At 38.3% G+C, this 19924-nt stretch overlaps 1 protein-coding gene across 2 annotated transcripts in view; it reads left to right on the forward strand.

Moving 5' to 3' along the window:
* The first annotated feature begins 8 nt into the window (after positions 1-8).
* Positions 9-19924, forward strand: part of LOC118752419 (lipoamide acyltransferase component of branched-chain alpha-keto acid dehydrogenase complex, mitochondrial-like) — a 33791-nt gene continuing 13875 nt past the window's right edge. Inside the window, exons 1-6 of one of the 2 annotated variants that reach the window (XM_036487338.1) lie at positions 9-94; positions 1672-1787; positions 1852-2434; positions 2495-2893; positions 2957-3028; positions 5526-5742. In XM_036487338.1, the coding sequence (XP_036343231.1) occupies positions 62-94; positions 1672-1787; positions 1852-2434; positions 2495-2893; positions 2957-3028; positions 5526-5564 (1242 nt within the window). In that variant the 5' untranslated portion in view covers positions 9-61 and the 3' untranslated portion in view covers positions 5565-5742. Of the gene's footprint in view, positions 95-1671; positions 1788-1851; positions 2435-2494; positions 2894-2956; positions 3029-5525; positions 5743-19924 lie in introns of those variants that run through there. The other variant, XM_036487339.1, reaches the window with a different exon arrangement.

Here is a 19924-nt window from a genome sequence, read left to right on the forward strand (position 1 = left end):
ACTGCAGTTAGATACAATTTTCAAATGTCTTCCATATTCCTAAAAAAATGGTGCAGCGGCGATGATAAAGAATTCGTTAAAAATTTGCTGGAAAGTAGGTGTTGCTAAATATCTGATTATCATTTTTACGCTATTTATCATCTGTTTTAAGTACAAAGTATAGAAGTTATTATAATTCAAGTAGCGCTGGTTTTTTTTTCAAGCTCCGGAGATGCATACCCCACTAATAATGAAGATATAAACAATTAAACTTATCGGTCTAAAACACTGACAGCTCATTTTTGGTATTGTATTCACATTTCTGCTGTGCTGTAAAGTTTAGACCGGAAAATTTTATATCCAGCAAACGTTTCAGAAATCAGGTATACGATTTTTTTTTTTTAATATCCTTTCATAAATTAAAAGGACTAGTTGTGAAAAAGTGTTCTAACATAAAAAGTTACATACCTATACGTTTTTACTGAAGGCGTTTTCTTTTCTACCGAAAAATGATGCCTTCTCAGTGCCCTCTACGCACAAATACTAAGAAAAGAAATTTGACTTTTTTAATGGTATTGCAATAAGTGAAAATGCTCTTGTGCATTGGTACTCGACCCTGCCTAAGTCGGCTTGGCACTTAATCGTTGTCGTCAAGCTCAAATAACGGGAGACCCAGGAAGCTTGCGGCTTCTATTAGGTGTGTTCATAGGGCATGTTCTGGACTTCGCACCACGCTAGATTAGACGAGGAACTATGAGAGCCCTTGTGGTGCTGCTCGGTCGCTAGTCCCTACTGCGACGCCGCCCACTACCACAACAGCACACAATAAATGGCGGGCAGGTATCACACTTCATTGCCGCCCCACATCCCAATCAGTCTTCTTAGTAAGATGTTACTCCATGTCTCGTAATACAAGCTGATTGAAACACGAAAATACATACCTTTGTAAGTAATTTGCATATCACTAGCTTACAGGAGAAATAAAACTCGTGATTAATGAAAATTTAATCATGAAAAAACCGTATAGCTATTTTCTCCAAGAATTTCTCAAAACTTTGAATACAACATTTTGGCTGTTTTTACCAAAGCAAAACTCCGTATTATTAAAAGATTTCTTAATGTTTTGGCCTTATCGGGTTTTCGTTGCTTTATTTGGAATTAGAAAATTTTCCTTTCATTGAATATAAACGAGAATAAATAAAATAACTAGTAATTTTTAGCAAAAAAAAAAACCGACTTCAACTCCCATATAAAAAAAATATATATATATATATATATCTCATGATCCGCTGATCGGATCTTAACCAGATTAGTATGGGACCACCTCTGAGACACTACCTTTCCGATGCAAAAAGAATTATAGAAGAAATCGGTAATGCGGTAACATACATAAAAAAAAAAAAAAAAAAAATATTCCGACGAAGTGATAACCTCCTCCTTTTTTGGAAGTCGGTTAATAAGTACCTTTATACTTTTCAAAACAATGAATTTTTATCCTAATATCATATTATTACATACATATATGCAAAATATGGGTTTTCATAAAAAGTGGACTTAGCAACTTTTCCTCTAAGCTAGCGATATGAGGAACAATTGTTGGGTTCCTTATGCTTGGTATTCATCTGTACACATAAACCTGGCTATATGTGAACTTAAGTTCGTTTTATTTATTATTAATTGTTTTCCTTCCAGTCTCCGAATGCGGCTCAAATACGCTATCTGAACTTAACACCATGCTTACAAAAATTAGTAACATTTAGACTTAGCGACATTGGTGAAGGAATTCGTGAAGTTACTGTGAAGGAATGGTAAGCCATAGTAATTTTTCGTTTCATTGTATAGATTATTCGAAACTTAATATTTTACTTTCAGGTTTGTCAAGGTCGGTGACTCTGTAGAACAATTCGACGAAATTTGCGAAGTGCAATCGGATAAAGCATCTGTTACAATTACTAGTCGTTACGATGGCAAAATCGTGAAACTCTATCATCCAGTAGATGATGTCGCTCATGTAGGCAAACCGTTGTTAGACTTCGAAGTTGAAGAAGATGATGATTCTGATTCAGAATCAAGCGCCGATTCAGGTTCCAGTGCTAGCGATCATAAATCTTTCCAATCATCTACTGGAAAAGTCGCAAGCGATGAGGACGTAGCACGCCATATAACACTTGCAACGCCAGCAGTCCGTCGTCTGGCTATGGAAAATAAAGTAGACCTCTCAAAAGTACCGCCTACAGGTAAACAAGGACGTGTGCTTAAAGGAGATGTACTCGAATATCTGGGACATTTGCCAGCTGGCACCAATATACAACATCCAACAATTGCAGCCAAAATTGAGGAGATCAAATCTTTAGAAACAAAGTCCGTGCCAAAATCTACACCTGCTGTTCCTTATCGTGTTGAGCCACTGAAAGGTGTGCCTAAAGCGATGCTCAAGACCATGTCAGCATCGTTGGTATGCATTTTTGAGCAAACCTATAGAAATCAAAGACTTTTTATCTTGCATAAATTTCAGGAAATTCCTCACTTTGCCTATAGTGATGAGGTTAACATGACAAAGCTTATTGATTTCCGGGATCAATTAAAAAGTGCGGCGAGCGATCGAGGCATACCTAAACTCACCTTCATGCCCTTTTGTATCAAGGCTGCATCTATTGCACTCTCAAAGTTCCCTATTCTAAACAGTTCGCTAGATATTGATAAGGAGGCAGTTATTTACAAAGCGTCTCACAATATCAGCGTAGCTATAGACTCTCCTCAGGGCCTAATAGTGCCCAATATCAAGAACTGCGAGAGTAAAAATATTCTAGAAATCGCATTACATTTGAATGAACTGGTTGAAAGAGGTCGCAAAAATGCATTGACACCGCAAGACTTTGCTGATGGTACCTTTTCACTTTCGAACATTGGTGTGGTAAGTTGCAGACGAAGAATTAAATGAATTTGAATATAACGAATTTGCGTAAAAATATTTCAGTTTGGCGGTACTTATACTCACCCTTGCATTATGGCGCCTCAAGTGGCCATTGGTGCTATGGGACGAACAAAGGTAAATTTATGATTTTTAAATGAACTTAAAAAAGGGAAATGTTTAGTAGCTGACCCATCGTTTTTGGGGTGGGGGCGGAGGGGCGGGCCCCTCCCCCCACTAGAAAGGGGACAGTCCCCACTTTCTAAAAAGGCGTACCCCCCTTGGGCTCCTCCCACAGGCCCCTAGGGAACCGTTTGAAAAAGGGGAAAAACGGAATTTCTTACGCAAACTGAGCAGTTTGAAGTGGAATATAACCCAACTTACAGAAACCGTGGGATTTTTAATAAAAGAAATTATGCCAAATTAGATATCGGGCGATTTTGAATAAAGAATAAAAAAGTTAATTAAAAATAGAAAAAACAAGTTTTTATAAAAAAAATGTTCTTTTTAACAAATGTATTTTTTCGTAGAATTCCTTTCAGCGTAGGCGGCCTTCGGCCGCCCTTAGGGATTATAACCCTCACAAAGAAGAATTCTCTTTCTGTTTTGCGAAGAAAAGGAGCTGAACACCTTTTGCAGAGAAAACCTTTCTGCGTAGGCGGCCTTCGGCTTGTTTACCACCAACTTCTAGCGGTTGGTTAACTGGTTGACCGCTAAATCAATGCGTGTGTAGGGCCTTTTAGAATTCTATTCGCAAAGCCTTAAGGTGCTGTTAAACGTGATAGCGCATTTTCTACCAGTTTGCTATCAAAAATTGAAATCGAAAGTCCACTTTCCCGTGTAAACAGCCAGAAAGTCCGTTTTGCAGATTTGCAGGCATCACTTTTTTTTTTTTTGATTTTGATAAGTTGCCTGATTTTCACCACCGCCAGGCTTCGCGGCTTGCGTTTTGGTACGAATGCCGTCGAATTTTTTTTTATGCGTCACCCGAAATTGGCTTGCGTGCGTTTCCATTGGATTTCCATCCCTATTCTGTAATCCGTCGTAGTTTCGATTTCCGAATCCGACGTAGCTGTCATTTTTATGTATTTGTCGGAAATTTTGTACGAATAGCAACTAGTGTCGGAGCGAAGCAAATTGTTATTAAATATCAATAAAATTAAGTGTGTAAACGCAAAAGTATGTACATATGCATGATTCAATAATGAAAGGTTTTGTAAGAAAAAACTTTCTCTCGCTCTAATTTTATCAATGACACTCCCACCCTACTCCTAAAAACAAAAACAGTGATATTTCTTTTCCAAATTTCTTTGCAAGTTTTAAGAACATTTTTAAATTGTTAGTAGTGAAATTTTTACTTTTTAAATTTGAAGAAATGTTTGTTCTGCATTCGCTGGCGCCAACAAGACAAAATGGGTGAGAATGGTTGGACTACAGAAATTCAATGTTAAGAGACGAAATTCCCTTAAATGCCGAAATGTATTTGTCGATATTCGTGGAGACCTCTTGATTCTGCTAAGTCGCTGTAAAGTAAAGCGTTCAATGAGCCAACGAAGGTATTTAGGTATTGTACTCCACGACACAATCCTGGTGTCTCCGAATGAGATTTTGACGCAATATAACATTGCCAAACCGCATCCATAGGCCCAATCGTCACACGACAGCTCGGTTTAGTCAATGGCGCGATGTAATTGCACACTTAAAAGGTGTACGCACGAGGCGAATGTTGGCTGGCGACCAACTTTATTGAAAGCGATTAGCTGAAAGTAGAATGCAAAGTTGAACAATACAAACGCCTTTTTATGGCGAATATTTTAATATTTTTTTATATTTTGATATTTTTAGTCATTCAAATTTTTTTCGTGCAACCCGGCGGGAGTTGAACGCAAAAGTTGCCTGAAAAATCGCCTCGTGCGAAAGCCCCATTACGCCACTTCTCATTTGACGATGTAGATCACGTTCCCTATCTCAGTCGTTCAGTAGCTGCGTGCTCTGAGTTCGTCCGGCACCAATCGCCAACTGCGGCTGTGCAAGCCAGTGTTGAATATTTTCCCCAGAACATAAAAAGTGCGACATCAAAGAATTCGAAACAATCGAGCCATAACCGCGAAAGAAACGTAAGCTCCAAATTTTTTTATTTGCCGTTTTTTTGTTTAATAAATATTGCATATTTTCCGCAAACAAATAGCTTCTTCATGTCCATCAACTGGCAAACAAATACAACAAAAAAAAAGCTGAAAGTGGACCATCCATTCTCGAGTTATGCGCCATCTGACGTACGCAAGTTTGGTATAAACATAGAAATATTTATTTTTAATAACAATAGGGGGTTATATTCGATGTAAATAAGCTTGTTTAAATTAAATAATTAAATCAAATTCGTTTTTGTTTTAAAATACCACCATTCACTATTATCCACACGTTTTTATAGAATTTAGCTCCCATTTTAGGAAGTGTGATTGAATTCTTCCCCTTTTTCTTCTGCTTCCAAAAACCATCCCTGTGGGTGGGAGTGCCAAATTTTAGAAAAAAGCTACTTACAAAACCTTTAATAATTGAATCATGGTACATATGTATGTAAGTTGATGTGTGAATAGAAACAAAAATTATTATTAAATGTTTACAAAATTAACAGATCGAAGATCACAATACGAAAAACTGGTGGAATGCATGACCGAAAGGCCGGACATTGGTCGAGGCTTTGTAAAAGGAGCTAAAGAGGATGTGGTAGAATGTTGGGAAAGCGTTCCAAGAATTAAAGCGGCACAATATCTAGTGAAATGGAGGCCCTTAAAAGGAGAGAGCCTACATTTTATCATTTAAGCTAAATGGATCAGAACAATCTCCTAGCAATCTCCTTTGTATATTAATGCAACTGTTAGCTGTTCTTCCTTCTGGAACAAAAGTGCACCGGCCACTGAATCCTTTGTATTCTACTTAGTTAAGGAAAAGTCTTTTCAAGTAATGATTAAACAATTTTTTTTTTTAATTTCACTATTCACTTGCGATTATATTTATTTTGATTTGTTTCTGTCAAAGCAGCTGATTAAGAACTTCGCATTTCACTATTTTAGTTGGCAATGCGGTTGATATTTATGATCGTATTACAGCATACCAATTTTCGAATTTTCGGAATGGAGCTACGAATTCGTAACTACGAACTTTCGGATTACAGCATACGGGTGTTCAAAAATTGGAAATTGAGTTAGCTTCATACGCACGTCGTTCAATTTCGGTTGATCCCATACAAGTTGCATGTGCATGAGAAAGTTGCATGTGCATGAGAAAGTTTAGACAATAAATTGGCTGCGAGCGTGAATATTAATTAGGTTAACCTCTAATTCCTCTGCTTTTAATATATATCTCTTTATATGTTATATTCCACTGGTATGGTAATACCGCTGAGGGACAGAACTACGTGCAAAAGTTTCTGCTTGTATTTGTATCATGCGTATTATTATTTATCAATTATGTATGTGGGTTTCTGGGCCCTTCCGTTCCAATAAAAGCACTCTCTTTTCGTATCAAATTAAGTTTCTTCTTCTTTTTTGGCGCTGTAACCGCCTAAGCGATTTTGGCCGAGTTCAGCAAAGCACGCCAGTCGTTTCTCCTCTGTGCCAACTGACGCCAATTGGAAACGCCAAGTGAAGCCAAGTCCTTCTCCACCTGATCTTTCCATCGCAGTGGGGGCCTCCCTCTTCCTCTGCTACCACCAGCGGGTTCCGAGTTGAATACTTTCAGAGCTGGAGCGTCGGTGTCCATTCGAACGACATGACCAAGCCAGCGGAGCCGCTGCATTTTAATTCGCTGCACTATGTCCATATCGTTGTAAAGCTCATACAGCTCGTCGTTCCATCGTCGTCCAGCCGCCTCATCGGATGTTGTCATTGTCCATGCTTCTGCGCCATATACCAGCACGGGCATGATGAGTGACTTATAGAGCGCGGTTTTCGTACGTCGAGAGAGGACTTTACTCCTGAATTGCCTACTCAGTCCAAAGTAGCACTTGTTGGCAAGAGTGATTCTACGTTGGATTTCAATGCTGACATTATTATCGGTGTTAATGCTGGTTCCCAAGTAAACGAAATTCTCTACTTTCTCGAAATTGTAACTGTCAACAGTGACGTGGGTGCCAAGGCGCGAATGTGCTGACTGTTTGTTTGATGACAGGAGATACTTCGTCTTGTCCTCGTTTACCACCAGACCCATGCGCTTTGCTTCCCTATCCAACTTGGAAAAGGCAGAACAGACTTCGCGGTTTTTGTTACCGATGATGTCGATGTCATCGGCATAAGCCGGCAATTGCACGCTCTTGTAGTAAATTGTTCCTGAGCCGTTCAGTTCTGCAGCTCTTATTATCTTCTCCAACATCAGATTAAAGAAGTCACATGACAGGGAGTCGCCCTGTCTGAAACCCCGTTTTGTGGCGAACGGCTCGGAGAGGTCTTTTCCAATTCTGACGGAGCTGGTGGTATTGCTCAACGTCATTTTACACAGCCGTATGAGTTTTGAGGGGATGCCAAATTTAGACATAGCGGCGTATAGGCAACTCCTTTTAGTGCTGTCAAAAGCGGCCTTAAAGTCGACAAATAGGAGGTGAGTGTCGATCCTTTTCTCGCGGGTCTTTTTAAAGATTTGGCGTATTGTGAATACCTGGTCTATGGTGGATTTGCCAGGTCTAAAGCCACACTGATAAGGCCCAATCAGTTCATTGACGGTGGGCTTCAGTCTTTCACACAATACGCTCGATAAGACCTTGTAACCTATGCTTAGAAGGCTGATCCCGCGGTAGTTGGCGCGAATGGCGGGGTCACCTTTCTTGTGGCTTGGGCAGAGCACACTTAAATTCCAGTCGTCGGGCATGCGTTCATCTGACCATATTCTGCACAAGAGTTGATGCATGCACCTTATCAACTCCTCGCCGCCGTACTTGAATAGCTCAGCTGGCAGGCTGTCAGCTCCAACGGCTTTGTTGTTTTTCAGCCGCGTTATTGCTATACGTACCTCGTCATAGTCAGGCGGTGGAATGTCGACTCCGTCATCATCGACTGCGGGCTCGGGTTCTTCTTCTCCACAACTTTCCGTGCTGCTACCATTTAGTAGGGCGGAAAAGTGTTCCCTCCATAATTTAAGTACGCTCTGGACATCAGTTACTAGGTCGCCATTATTATTCTTACAGGAGTGCGCCCCGGTCTTTAAACCTTCCGTAAGTCGCCTAACTCTCTGGTAAAATTTTCGGGCATTCCTCCTGTCGGCCAGCATTTCAAGCTCTTCGCACTTACGTATTTCGGCCTCTCTCTTCTTGTTGCGGCAAATACGTCTCGCTTCCCTCTTCAGATCCCTATAGCGGTCCCACATAGCGCGCGTTGCGGCCGATCGCAGCGTGGCCCTGTAGGCGACATCTTTTTTCTCTGCAGCTTCCTGACACTCCTCATCGTACCAGTTGTTCTTTCGGGCTCGCTGAAATCCGACTACTTCTTCGGCGGCGGTACTTAATGAGCGGGAAATGTGGTTCCACTGCTCGCATATGTCGGTTTGTTGAAGAGTGCTCTCTGAGAGCAGGTGTGAGAGTCGAGTAGCGAAAGCGCTGGCTGTCTGTTGTGATTGCAGCTTTTCGACGTTAAGCTTTCCTTTTTTGGGCGCACATTTTTTGCTGCACAGAGACGTTTCGTCGTGGAGGCTGAATTTTCCGACTGTGGTTCCAAAGATCCCTTCTTTGCCCACCCTGGCATTGAAGTCGCCAAGCACGATTTTGATATCACGACGGGGGCAGCGCTCGTACGTGCGCTCCAAGCGCTCATAGAAGAGATCCTTGGATGCCTCATCCTTCTCTTCCGTCGGGACATGGGCGCAGATGAGCGAGATGTTGAAGAATCTCGCTTTGATGCGGATTGTGGCTAGACGCTCGTCCACCGGGGTGAACGACAGTACTCGGCGACGGAGTCTCTCTCCCACCACAAATCCAACTCCGAATCTGCGCTCCTTTACATGACAGCTGTAGTAGACGTCGCAAGGCCCTATACATTGTTTGCCTTGCCCCGTCCAACGCATTTCTTGGATGGCGGTGATGTCAGCTTTTGTCCTTACGAGGACATCAACCAGCCGGGCAGAGGCACCTTCCCCATTAAGGGTCCGGACATTCCAGGTGCATGCCCTCAAATCGTAGTCCTTTAAACGTTTGCCGTGGTCGTCATCATAAGGGGGGGTCTCATCCGAGGCTTTGCCTTGCTTCTTCACTGGAAGTGGTTTTTACGTGGCGGGTCCCAAGCCCAGCGCACAACCCATTGCTGGGACGGGGGTGGTTTCGCAACCATATACACGTTTATATAGCGAGCCGCTTGCTCCAAGCAGACACCCGCTTGCAGTCGCACCTACTGGTGAACAGACGCTGCAGACTTCAGTGAGCCCTTAAACCGAATAAGTCAGAGTGGCCCCACCGGAGCTCCCTCTCTTTCTGCAGTGACCCAAGGCTCCATTCGGATTGGTTACCGCATCTCGCACATGGGTTTCTCACGTTGCCCAGAGTGCGCGAACGAGGACGCAAGAGTCGGGATTGAGTATAGCCATGCAACGTTAACTGCATACCCAGCGCAATGACTATACCCCATTCCACTCCAAATTAAGTTTACTTTAAGTTTTATTTAATAGTTTTAAGTTCTAATTACATATGTTTTACTTTGAGGTTTTAGTTGCACACTTTTCTTTAGTAGTGTTTAAGTACACGTACACTTGCTTGACTTTAAAGTTTTGGTTACAAACTTTATTTCTTAGTCTTTAAATTGCAACATTCGTTTTACTTTCAAATTTAGTCTTTAAAATGCGCAATTACATTCGTATCATTTTTAGTTACACAATCTTTTTTTTTTTTTTTTGGGGGGGTTTTGGGTAGGTTGGCCGGTTTATATAAACCACCACCAGGTTATTCCTCTAATTTCAAACTATATATCTTAGTATGTTGTTCCTCCAATGGTAAACTTATTGTGTTTTGATGGCAGGGCACTAATATGTCCTCATATCGCCAGGTTATTCCTCCAATTTGATTATTTATTAATTATTCGTCAAATTATAATTTTTGGTTATGGCTAAAAAATTTTCAGTAACGTTATGTTAGAGCTGCCAGATATCTCTGTTGCCAAACCGGGACACTTAAGGGTGGGAAAGGCCTCTCGCTCCCTTCCCTTTCGTTTCGACAAAAATTACGTACGAAAGGATGTAATAAAATTTTACGTTTGTTCCACAAACTACTTATAGAAAAACTCGAGCAAAGTTCAAACTGTCAGCGTATATCAAATAAACTCTAAAACTTACTTGTGAAACGCGTATGTGTAACTCGAAGTGGCTTCGAGTAGCTTGTGGAACAAACCTTTTATTTTGACAAACAAAACCAAAAACATAAAAACATGAGATCATGAGATCATTACAACGTACACCAGCAACAAAACAATTTATCACAACTAAAGCACAGAGAATTTTTCACAATGCATGTACCTTTTTTGTCCTTATAAAAATACAGTTTATACTAAATACATCAGAAAAGATAAAAAAAAATTTCTAAACTTTGTGCAAAACTCGGGAAAATGCAATAAATTTGCTTACAAATTCGCCACTTTCTATTCAGACTTTGTTATAAAAATTTTGAAAATGAAGTTTTGCAGCCCATAAAAATTTAGTTGATTTTTGGTATTGTTTTTACTGAGAGTTTCTTCCATACAAACTATGTTCGAAATTTTTTTGTATGTGGAAGACCCTGGCAGCAAAAAATAAATAATTGCAAAAAATCAACGAAATTTTCTGGTAACTTCAGACTTGCACTTTACTAATGGCTCAAAGGCTACATTTTCAAAATTTTTCTAAAAGATCCGATTAGAAATTGTGATCTGATGAAAGAGTCTCCGAGTCAATAATTTTGTACGGCACGGTACTTATAAGTAATCTATGTTTCACGAAAGAAAAAAAATTAAATACAAGGTAACATTAAAATATCAGTCATTTGTTTCGTTGCTGTGAACTTGTTTCAAAACTTCTGGCTTTTGCTTAATATAATTGTAAAACACTGTGCATGTCATTTTAACGTATTTAGGTACATACTTATATTAATCATCAACTATTGCTTGTGCAAAACGTGCAAAATTTAAAAATATTCGCATATGAAAGAGCACCAACCCAAGTCCTATAAATCATTAGTATTTAGTATAGAAATATTCAATTCAAATAATAATAATAGGAGTGTACTCGTACGCCCAACTATCTAAAGTTTTAGAAAACTTTTACTGGTTTTGCGTTCTCGTACCCAAAAAACTTGCAAAGTAGGGGAAATTGAGAGAGCGAAATGTGAAAGAGAGCTGCAAATTTCTGCTGGAAAAATTTTTCCCAGCTAAAACTTGCAAGCGAGAAAATCAGCTGATCACAAACACATGTTTGTAAATAAACAAAAGAAAGTATGGCCTTTTTGAGTTATTTATTGCAAATTTTATTATTAATGCTAGTATATAACTAAAAAGTGCTTAAATTTAATAAGCACAACGTTTGTTGAGTTTATTTTTCGTTAATTTGCTATTAATCTCCAGTTTGTTTACTTTAGTGCGTGCTGACTATGGTTGCCGTATGACATTTTTCGTTTGTACCATAAATTTCCTTTAAATATACCAAAATAGAGTTAAATGAAGCATGCTGAAATATTTTTTTGCTGAAGTTATCGGTTTTGGTAGGTTGATTGTTGAAATGAAAATTTTATAATTTTAAACCTACTCTATTACATTATTTTGGATCAAAGATAGGTGTTTGGAAGAGATACTCTTGTTTTTAATGCGTCACCATGTGATATCAGAAATAATTATGAGAAAAATAGCTTATGCATTCCGATATAATTAATTCGTATTTTAAAAAGGTTTTTCTTATCCAAAACTACTAAATTGTATAAAATGCCAAATCGGGGGAAAATGCACCAAGCAGAAAATAAATTGCCAAATTAATCACCAGTGGCAACTGTGCAAGTGATCAGCAGTTTCGAAGGTTGCAAGTTTTTGCAAATTTTGCGTTCTCGTACTTCTGTTGATATTTCGTCTCTTTGAGAGCGAATGCTGCTAAATTCTCAGAACTTTTTCTGCTGGAGAATTTTGTCCTCTCAATACGAGTACACACCTAATAATAATAATAGATTGGCGCTTACACATATGTTAGTGTTTGGCCGAGCTTCTCCTCCGACTTGTGGCGTGCGCCTTGATGTTGTCACACAAATCGGAGGGACCTACAGTTTTACGCTGACTCCGAACGGCGATTGTATTTCAATGAGAAGCTGTTTTTCATGGCAGAAATACACTCGGAGGTTTGCCATTGCCTGCCGAGGGACGACCGCTGTTAAGAAAAAACCTTTTTCTATATTTCTTGGGATGTTGCTTTGACCAGGGCTTGAACCCAGGTGCTGATGTGTGAAAGCGCGCACTGCTTACCACTACACCACAGCGGCCGATTCAAATACGCCAACATTAAAATGAAGCGCTTTGCACTTAAAAGCTCAGTTAGTCTAGACTTAATTTCCGTAACGTTACTTAACTAAATATTTCGGCCAACCTGTTATATGAGAAACTGTGTTGGCGGTTAGTTAAAACTTAACTTAGCGTAAGAAACTTAAGAACCTGTAGATTTTAGGTTCTTAAGTTACGGTCTTACGGAAATTGAGAGCGGTGAGAGAATCAGGCTTGCCAGACTCTCGTTTTTGTATTTCTTAAAAATAAATGAAAGCAAACATTGTTGTTTGCATGAACTTTTTTGATGTGGCATTTAAGGCGGCGAACTGTTAAACAGCTGAAAAAGAAAATACAAAAACAAAATATTTCCGCTCTTGGCTTAAGTTGACGTGTTGAGTAATCATTGATGATTTCTTACGGTAAGTTAAATTAAGTTAAGTCTAGACTAACTGAGCTTTTACGGACGCTTTTTCATAATTAAGTTAAAAAAAAATATTTAAGTTCCATGCTGCCTGTAATGGGATTTGAACCCTGACGCTCTGGAAATTAGCAAATTATGGCAAGCATCTTCGTGCACTCAGCTACAGCCAGACATGTAAATGTGCATTCAAATGTTCAGTTTGATTCAACATCACGTGTTCGTGGTGTTTTTAAATACGAACATTTTAAAACGATAATCAATAAAAAATATTCATGTTTACTATGCGTTATTTCCCCCAGTAAATTCATAAAATTTTTCTTAATATTACAACGCGTTTATTCTCAGTGTAGTAATTTTTATACAAAATTTGTGCAATCAAATCGAAAACCGGGACACTTAAACGAAACCCGGGACATTTTAAGGTTGGACCGGGACGCCGGGACAAATAGTCTAAAACCCGGACATGTCCGGGAAAACCGGGACGTCTGGCAGCCCTACGTTATGTGGAACAATTATGCATGCAACTTTTTATTTCACAGTTACTTTGTTCATACGATAGTACCGTATCAAAGGTACGTTTAGAAATTTTCATTTAATTTTAATTTCAACTCTCTTTATGTCAGCATCTATTACATTACTTATGTAATTAATATATTAAATGTACCCCCTTATTCTAGAACCCGAATTTTCGTAATTCGTAATTCGTAACTACGCTACGAAAAACGAAAAATCCACATAATGCAACCCTTGCGGAAACATATGCAGCATTGCCAGCTATCCGTTGTTTTTCGAAGATACCTGAATGAAGGAAAACAAAGTGGACAGGAATTAAAAAAACACTCATCATTTGCTTGTTTATTGTAAAATTGGTTAATTTTACATATTTTGAGGAAAATTATAGATTCTGAAGTATTTGCAATTATAGCAGCAGAGTAAGCGGGCGCTACGGCAATGAATTCACAAAGGTATGCGGAGTTGTCGGGCATAGTAACCATGGGCGCATCTATGTCAGCTTCTGGTTGAATTGTTGAACCACAAGCCAGAACTCCTCCTATGCCTGAAGCTCTGGTTCTCAATCCAGTTAATGCAATAACAGCTTCTTCCAAGCCATTGAAAACATGCATTTTGTTAGGTCCACCACCTGTTGCGCTTGCTTCTGCCTTCGGCCGCGTTTAGGGATTATAACCCTTACTAAGTAGAATTCTCCTTTCTGTGTTGCGGGGAAGAGGGGCTTCCGCATGTCAAAGGTATACAACATTTCTTGTGCATATCACTCCGGCTACGCCGTCCAAAAAAAGTGCATAGTGCAAACCGAGTTAATTAATAAGTTAGTGGTAGGAAATTTGAAACATTTATCTTAAATAAAATGTGAATCCTTTGATTACACGTGTATGTTAAAGTTTTTGGATTCGGGTTATGCGTTTGGACACAACTGAAAATCGTTGAACATTAACTAAACCGGACCCAAGTTTCTCGATAAGGGGCAAAAATATTCTTTTTTGCTCGTTTATATAAAGCAGTGGATAAAAATATACGTACTTATATGCGAAAGGCAAATTTATCTGTTTAAGTGAACACCACCAATATTTCTTGCAAACACGCATCGATTTACATCTTTTATTTCGCCTCCGACACGCAATTGTTTTCGTACAAAATTACGCAAAAAAGTTTACTCGTTCGTTTTTAGGCATGCCATTGTTACGAATTTCGAAAGTTCGAAAATGCGATTCGGATTGCAGCATACTATTTCTACGATTCGTAGCAAAATCCGAATACGAAAGAGTTGCAGAATAGGGGTGGTAGTATCATTTTCTCTTGTTTTAAAACTTAATTTTTTATTTAATGAACCGACTTCATTTTTATGTGTAACTAAATCAGAAATTTGCTTTAACAAAACTCGACAGGTCAGCACGACCATACTCGGCGAGGAGCCATCTTGAACTCTTACACAATCTTTAGTTTTAAAAGTTCTTTAGTTCAATTTAATAAAATTGTACGGCACTTGGTTTAACGACCGAATTTTACAGCGGCACGTCCGTATCGTTTGGTGGTAGCGGTCACAGTAGGTTCTTTCCCGTACGCAACGCGGGATGCCGCGGGTGCCCAAAATAGCCCAGAAATCGTTCCCATACTCAACAAAATGTTTAAGTGCCCATTTACACACGGCGATTTTTGTTGCCGCAACTCGTCGTTTGTAGGAGAGAGCGTGACGAGGAAAGGAGAGGGGCACCGAGTTGCTCGTGCTCGGGCAAAACGCTTTGTGCTCTCGTTCGTCTGTGTTAGGTCGGTGTTATGCAGACAAACTTTTGTTTGCCAAATTAAATGGCGGCTGCTTAGTTTGCTCGGAGGCGGTTATGTCGAGTTTGGCACAGGGTTGCACGTTCATTATGGTTTTCATCGCTATTGCCAACACGAAATGAAAATTTCAGATGTACATAACGCGCAGAATTAATATATTTTTATGATATCGTATAGGCAATTAACTGTGCCCTTATTTTTGAAGCTCCTACAGCATTAATTCTGTTCTCGAGCTTTCGGTATCACGGCAATTTTTGTGTATATCAACAATTATCTAACACCCCTATTCTGCAACTGTTTCGTGTTCGGATTTTGCTACGAATCGTAGAAATAGTATGCTGCAATCCGAATCGTATTTTCGAACTTTCGAAATTCGTAACAATGGCATGCCTAAAAACGAACGAGTAAGCTTTTTTGCGTAATTTTGTACGAAAGCAATTGTGTGTCGGAGGCGAAATAAAAGATGTAAATCGATGCGTGTTTGCAAGAAATATTGGTGGTGTTCACTTAAACAGATAAATTTGCCTTTCGCAAATACGTATATTTTTATCAGCGTATATTATCACATCTTTATATAAACTAGAAAAAAAAAGAATCTTTGTTGCCCCTTATCGAGAAACTTGGGTTTGGTTATTTGTACAACGATTTTCGGTTGTTGTGTCCTAACGCATAACCCGAATCCAAAAATTTTAACATACACGTGTAATCAAAGGATTCAAATTTTATTTAAGATAAATGTTTCAAATTTCCTACCACTAGCTTATTAATAAACTCGGTTTGCACTATGCACTTTTTTGCAAATTTCCACGTGGGTTCTGCTCAAAAATACTGTGGACTGCGTAGCCGGAGTGATATGCACAAGAAATGCTGTATACCTTTGACATGCGGACGCCTCTCTTCCTCGCAACACAGAAAGGAGAATTCTACTTAGTAAGGGTTATAATTCCTATGCGCGGCCCAAGGCAGAAGCAAGCGCAACAGGTGGTGGACCTAACAAAGTGCATGTTTTCAATGGCTTGGAAGAAGCTGTTATTGCATTAACTGGAATAAGAACCAGAGCTTCAGGTATAGGAGGAGTTCTGGCTTATGGTTCAACAATTCAACCAGAAGCTGACATAGATGCGCCCATGGTTACTATTCCCGACAGCTCCGCATACCTTTGTGAATCCATTGCCATAGCGCCCGCTTACTCTGCTGCTATAATTGCAAATACATCAGAATCCATAATTTTCCTCAAAATATGTAAAATTAACCAATTTTACAATAAACAAGCACATGATGAGTGTTTTTTTAATTCCTTTCCACTTTGTTTTCCTTCATTCAGGTATCTTCGAAAAACAACTGATAGCTGGCAATGCTGCACATGTTTCTTCAAGGGTTGCAGCATGTGGATTTTTCGTTTTTCGTAGCGTAGCTACGAATTACGAATTACGAAAATTCGTATTCTAGAATAAGGGAGTAAAATTTTTGTATATGACAACACCGAATTTGCTGCAGTTTGACCAAACAAAATTAGTTTGCTGTGAGAGTCGCTAAACTCGCTCTCTCCGAGTTTGCTGCAACAACAATTGCACCAGTTTGCCAAACAAAATTTCTGCATAACACCGACCTTAATTGAACGCTGTTCACAGCTGACAACAACAATTGCATACACACAAATCGCCGTGTGTAAATGAAACTAGCAACACCAAAAGGGAATGTGAAAAATCGCGTCGACAAAAGTTTCCGTGTATAAACACAGTCTAATAGAGAGCGAAAATTGGAACGTATTGGATCGTAAGTTTCTTCTCCTTGCCCGGAACAGCCCGGACTTTTTCTCCGGGTAAAAATGGATAAAGCGTCAAAGTGCATATCAGCTGTTTTGTGTTTACATGTTGCCTACATTTACTTGGTGCTTTTAAGGAATAGTGAATGCATTTTCAATCTTTCTATTCTTAAAATCAAATTTGTGAAACAAAAATTCAATTTCCAAGAGTTTGCACTTAAGTGACAAAAACAAAAACAACGCGAATAAGCTGTTTCTCAAATTCTGGGCACCAAATGTGGTTGTTTGCGTTCCCGTACTTCTGGATTATGTTCCATTTTTGAGAGCAAACTTTTCGCTTATTCTCTAATTACCGGACCCGGATTGTTAGGCCGTGGCTATGCCACCAATTTTAATTGGCAATCAAAATAGAAAAATTTCGGTGATTGGTGAGAAGTGATTACGCTCTGTTTGCTGATTGGCGAGCACAGGGTTGCTTCTTAAGAAATGCCTTTTTCCATTTCATACAATTTCGCACACAATGGCAGCACTGAAGTAAAAATGCAACTAAAAATGCATCAAAATTAAAGTCGGAAAATGAAAAATGGAAGAACAACTTAATATTTTTTCTTTCTTTAATATTTAATTTTTATAATATTTTTTTTTAATATCTACTTTATAATAATAATAAAATATTTCTTTATTAGAGCAACAGAAGCCAAATCAAAAATTTTTAGAACTTTTCTGTCTGTCTGTCTGTATGTTTGCACGCGCATCACTCGAAAACTAATGCATGGAATTGAATGCAGTTTTCACTGATGTATTGCTAGAGGTCTAACTTAAAATATAGAAAGAAAAAAATCAGAGAGTTGCCACCTGTTTGAAGATTTCAGGTTAAGTAAATTGATAAGAAAAAGTAAATATTGCAATATGGGCGTCAAAAGAAAGTAGTTTAAGAAAGCTTACAGACGGAAATATTTTTTGAGGGTTGCCACCTGTTTGAAAATTTTAATTAAATTAAATTTTTAAGATAAATGAATATTGCAATATGGGTATCAAACTGAAGAGGGTTAGAAAGTTTTACTGTCGAAAATATTTTTGAGGAGGGTTGCCACCTGTTTGGAGTAGATCTTTAGACCTTTAATTCGGGCGAACCTTCGACCGCCGAGGAAGAAACTTAAATTTTTATTAATTTGAATTGACATACCTACAATAAAATTTTGTATGCATACAAAGTCCATTGAATCCTCCAATAAAAAATTTGGTGCTTTTTTCGAGAAGAAACGCGATTTTTTTGGGGTTTTAGTGCTTTTTCGAATACAAAACTTGGCAACGCTGTTGCCACCCGTTTAAAAACTTTTATTTAATTAAATAGATATCATAAATTAAATACTACAATATTGGCATCAAACCAAAGAGGTTCGCAAATTTTAATGCCGAAAATATTTTTAGGGGATCTGCCACGTGTTTGAAAACTTTTATTCATTTAAATTGGTAAAATAAATTAAATATTACAATACAGATAATAAACTAAAGAGGTTTAGGGAGCTTAATTACGAAAATATTTTTGAAGCGGGTTGCCACCTATTTGAAAAATTTAATTCGGGTAAATTGATAAGATAAGCTAAATATTGCCATAAAGGTATCAAACGAAAGTATTTGAGAATAATAAAATTGTAACAGGCCGATGTCTGTACATAATAGGTTTTAAAGAAAAATTAATAGGGGGTTTATTAGATCAACAGAAGCCAAATATAACATTTTTATAATTTGGCCTATCTGTTCGTATGTTTGTAAGCGCATCACGCAAAAACTAATGTATGGAATTAAATGCAGTTTTCACCGATGCCCATATTGCTAGAACTCTAATTGAAAATATAGAATCCATTTTTTTTTTTGTTTTAGTTTATCGTCGAACATTATTCCCAGGTATTTGAATGCATTAACTTTTTCCAGTGCGTCGTTGTTTATATTTAGAGTCAGCAACGGACTGTTCTCAAAATTTCGCACATTAACCACAAACTTAATTTTATTGACATTCAATTAAGTGTGTTCAAACATAATCAATCGCACTTTTTTGGAACTTCTGTGTGGAAGGTTTTTCGCTAAAAAAATCAAAACTTTTTGTTGTTGCTGCCAAAAAATTAAGAAATCTGAGACGTCACGCTTTACAATTTCATACAGTTCTCTGTACAATGTAATTCACTAAACTATTAAACGGCTGCACCGATTTGGTTCATAATTGGTACATATGCCAGCACCTTGAAAATAAATATTCCGACCAAAAATTTACTCGGTATGTAGCTCGGGATATTCCTAAAATTCTTATACAGACTAAAACGTAAAAAACCAATACATCTCTAAAACCAATTACTCTGGGGAACTGAAACTTAGCGCTGATGCATATATTGCAAATGCAATGCATCAAAAACCACTGAATAGAGCTCCGTCAGATTGTCGGAGGTTATCTTACATATGGGCATTTCCATGGTGGCGCACGTGACAGTCGTACGATTTCAACGTGCAGAAAAGTAGAGACTAATTTAAATTTCCTCTCCCTTAATTTGATTTTTGGATAGCTCTTTAGAAGCGCTACATAAAGTGCGAAATAAGGATCTGTAAAGAAAAAGGGTTCAAAGATACAAACAAACCAACATCGGTTCGTCACGTGACATAAAATAGAAGTGGTTTTCCGCTGCACCTATACAAATGTGAAAATCTGCGAATAATGTATGAATTTTTTAATGTAACTTATACAGTTTAATCTGTTTGCCTTGTGTTATGCTAGCCTTATTTTTGCCTTGAAAATACTTGTTAGATTTTAATATACAATATATAATAAGGTACGTAACGTGACGTTCGTAACGTGACATATCGTATACTGCTGAAGAAATTCCTTACACCATTTTGAGTTTAACTTAAGTTAAGTTAAGTTTAAGTTTAAGTTAAGTTAACAGGAATTCCTGTTAAAGGAAAAAACGCAACATAATTTTTTATTCAGAACATTTTAATGGATATACGTATCTAAATAACGATAAATTCCAAAAAATATGAAAGAAAATCTTAATACTAAAATACATTTATTTTGGAAGAAAATGCCGTTT

Source organism: Rhagoletis pomonella, unplaced genomic scaffold (genome assembly GCF_013731165.1).
Source record: "Rhagoletis pomonella isolate Grant_MI unplaced genomic scaffold, Rhpom_1.0 Rhpom_scaffold_01488, whole genome shotgun sequence".
In the NCBI taxonomy this organism is placed as follows: Eukaryota; Metazoa; Arthropoda; class Insecta; order Diptera; family Tephritidae; genus Rhagoletis; species Rhagoletis pomonella.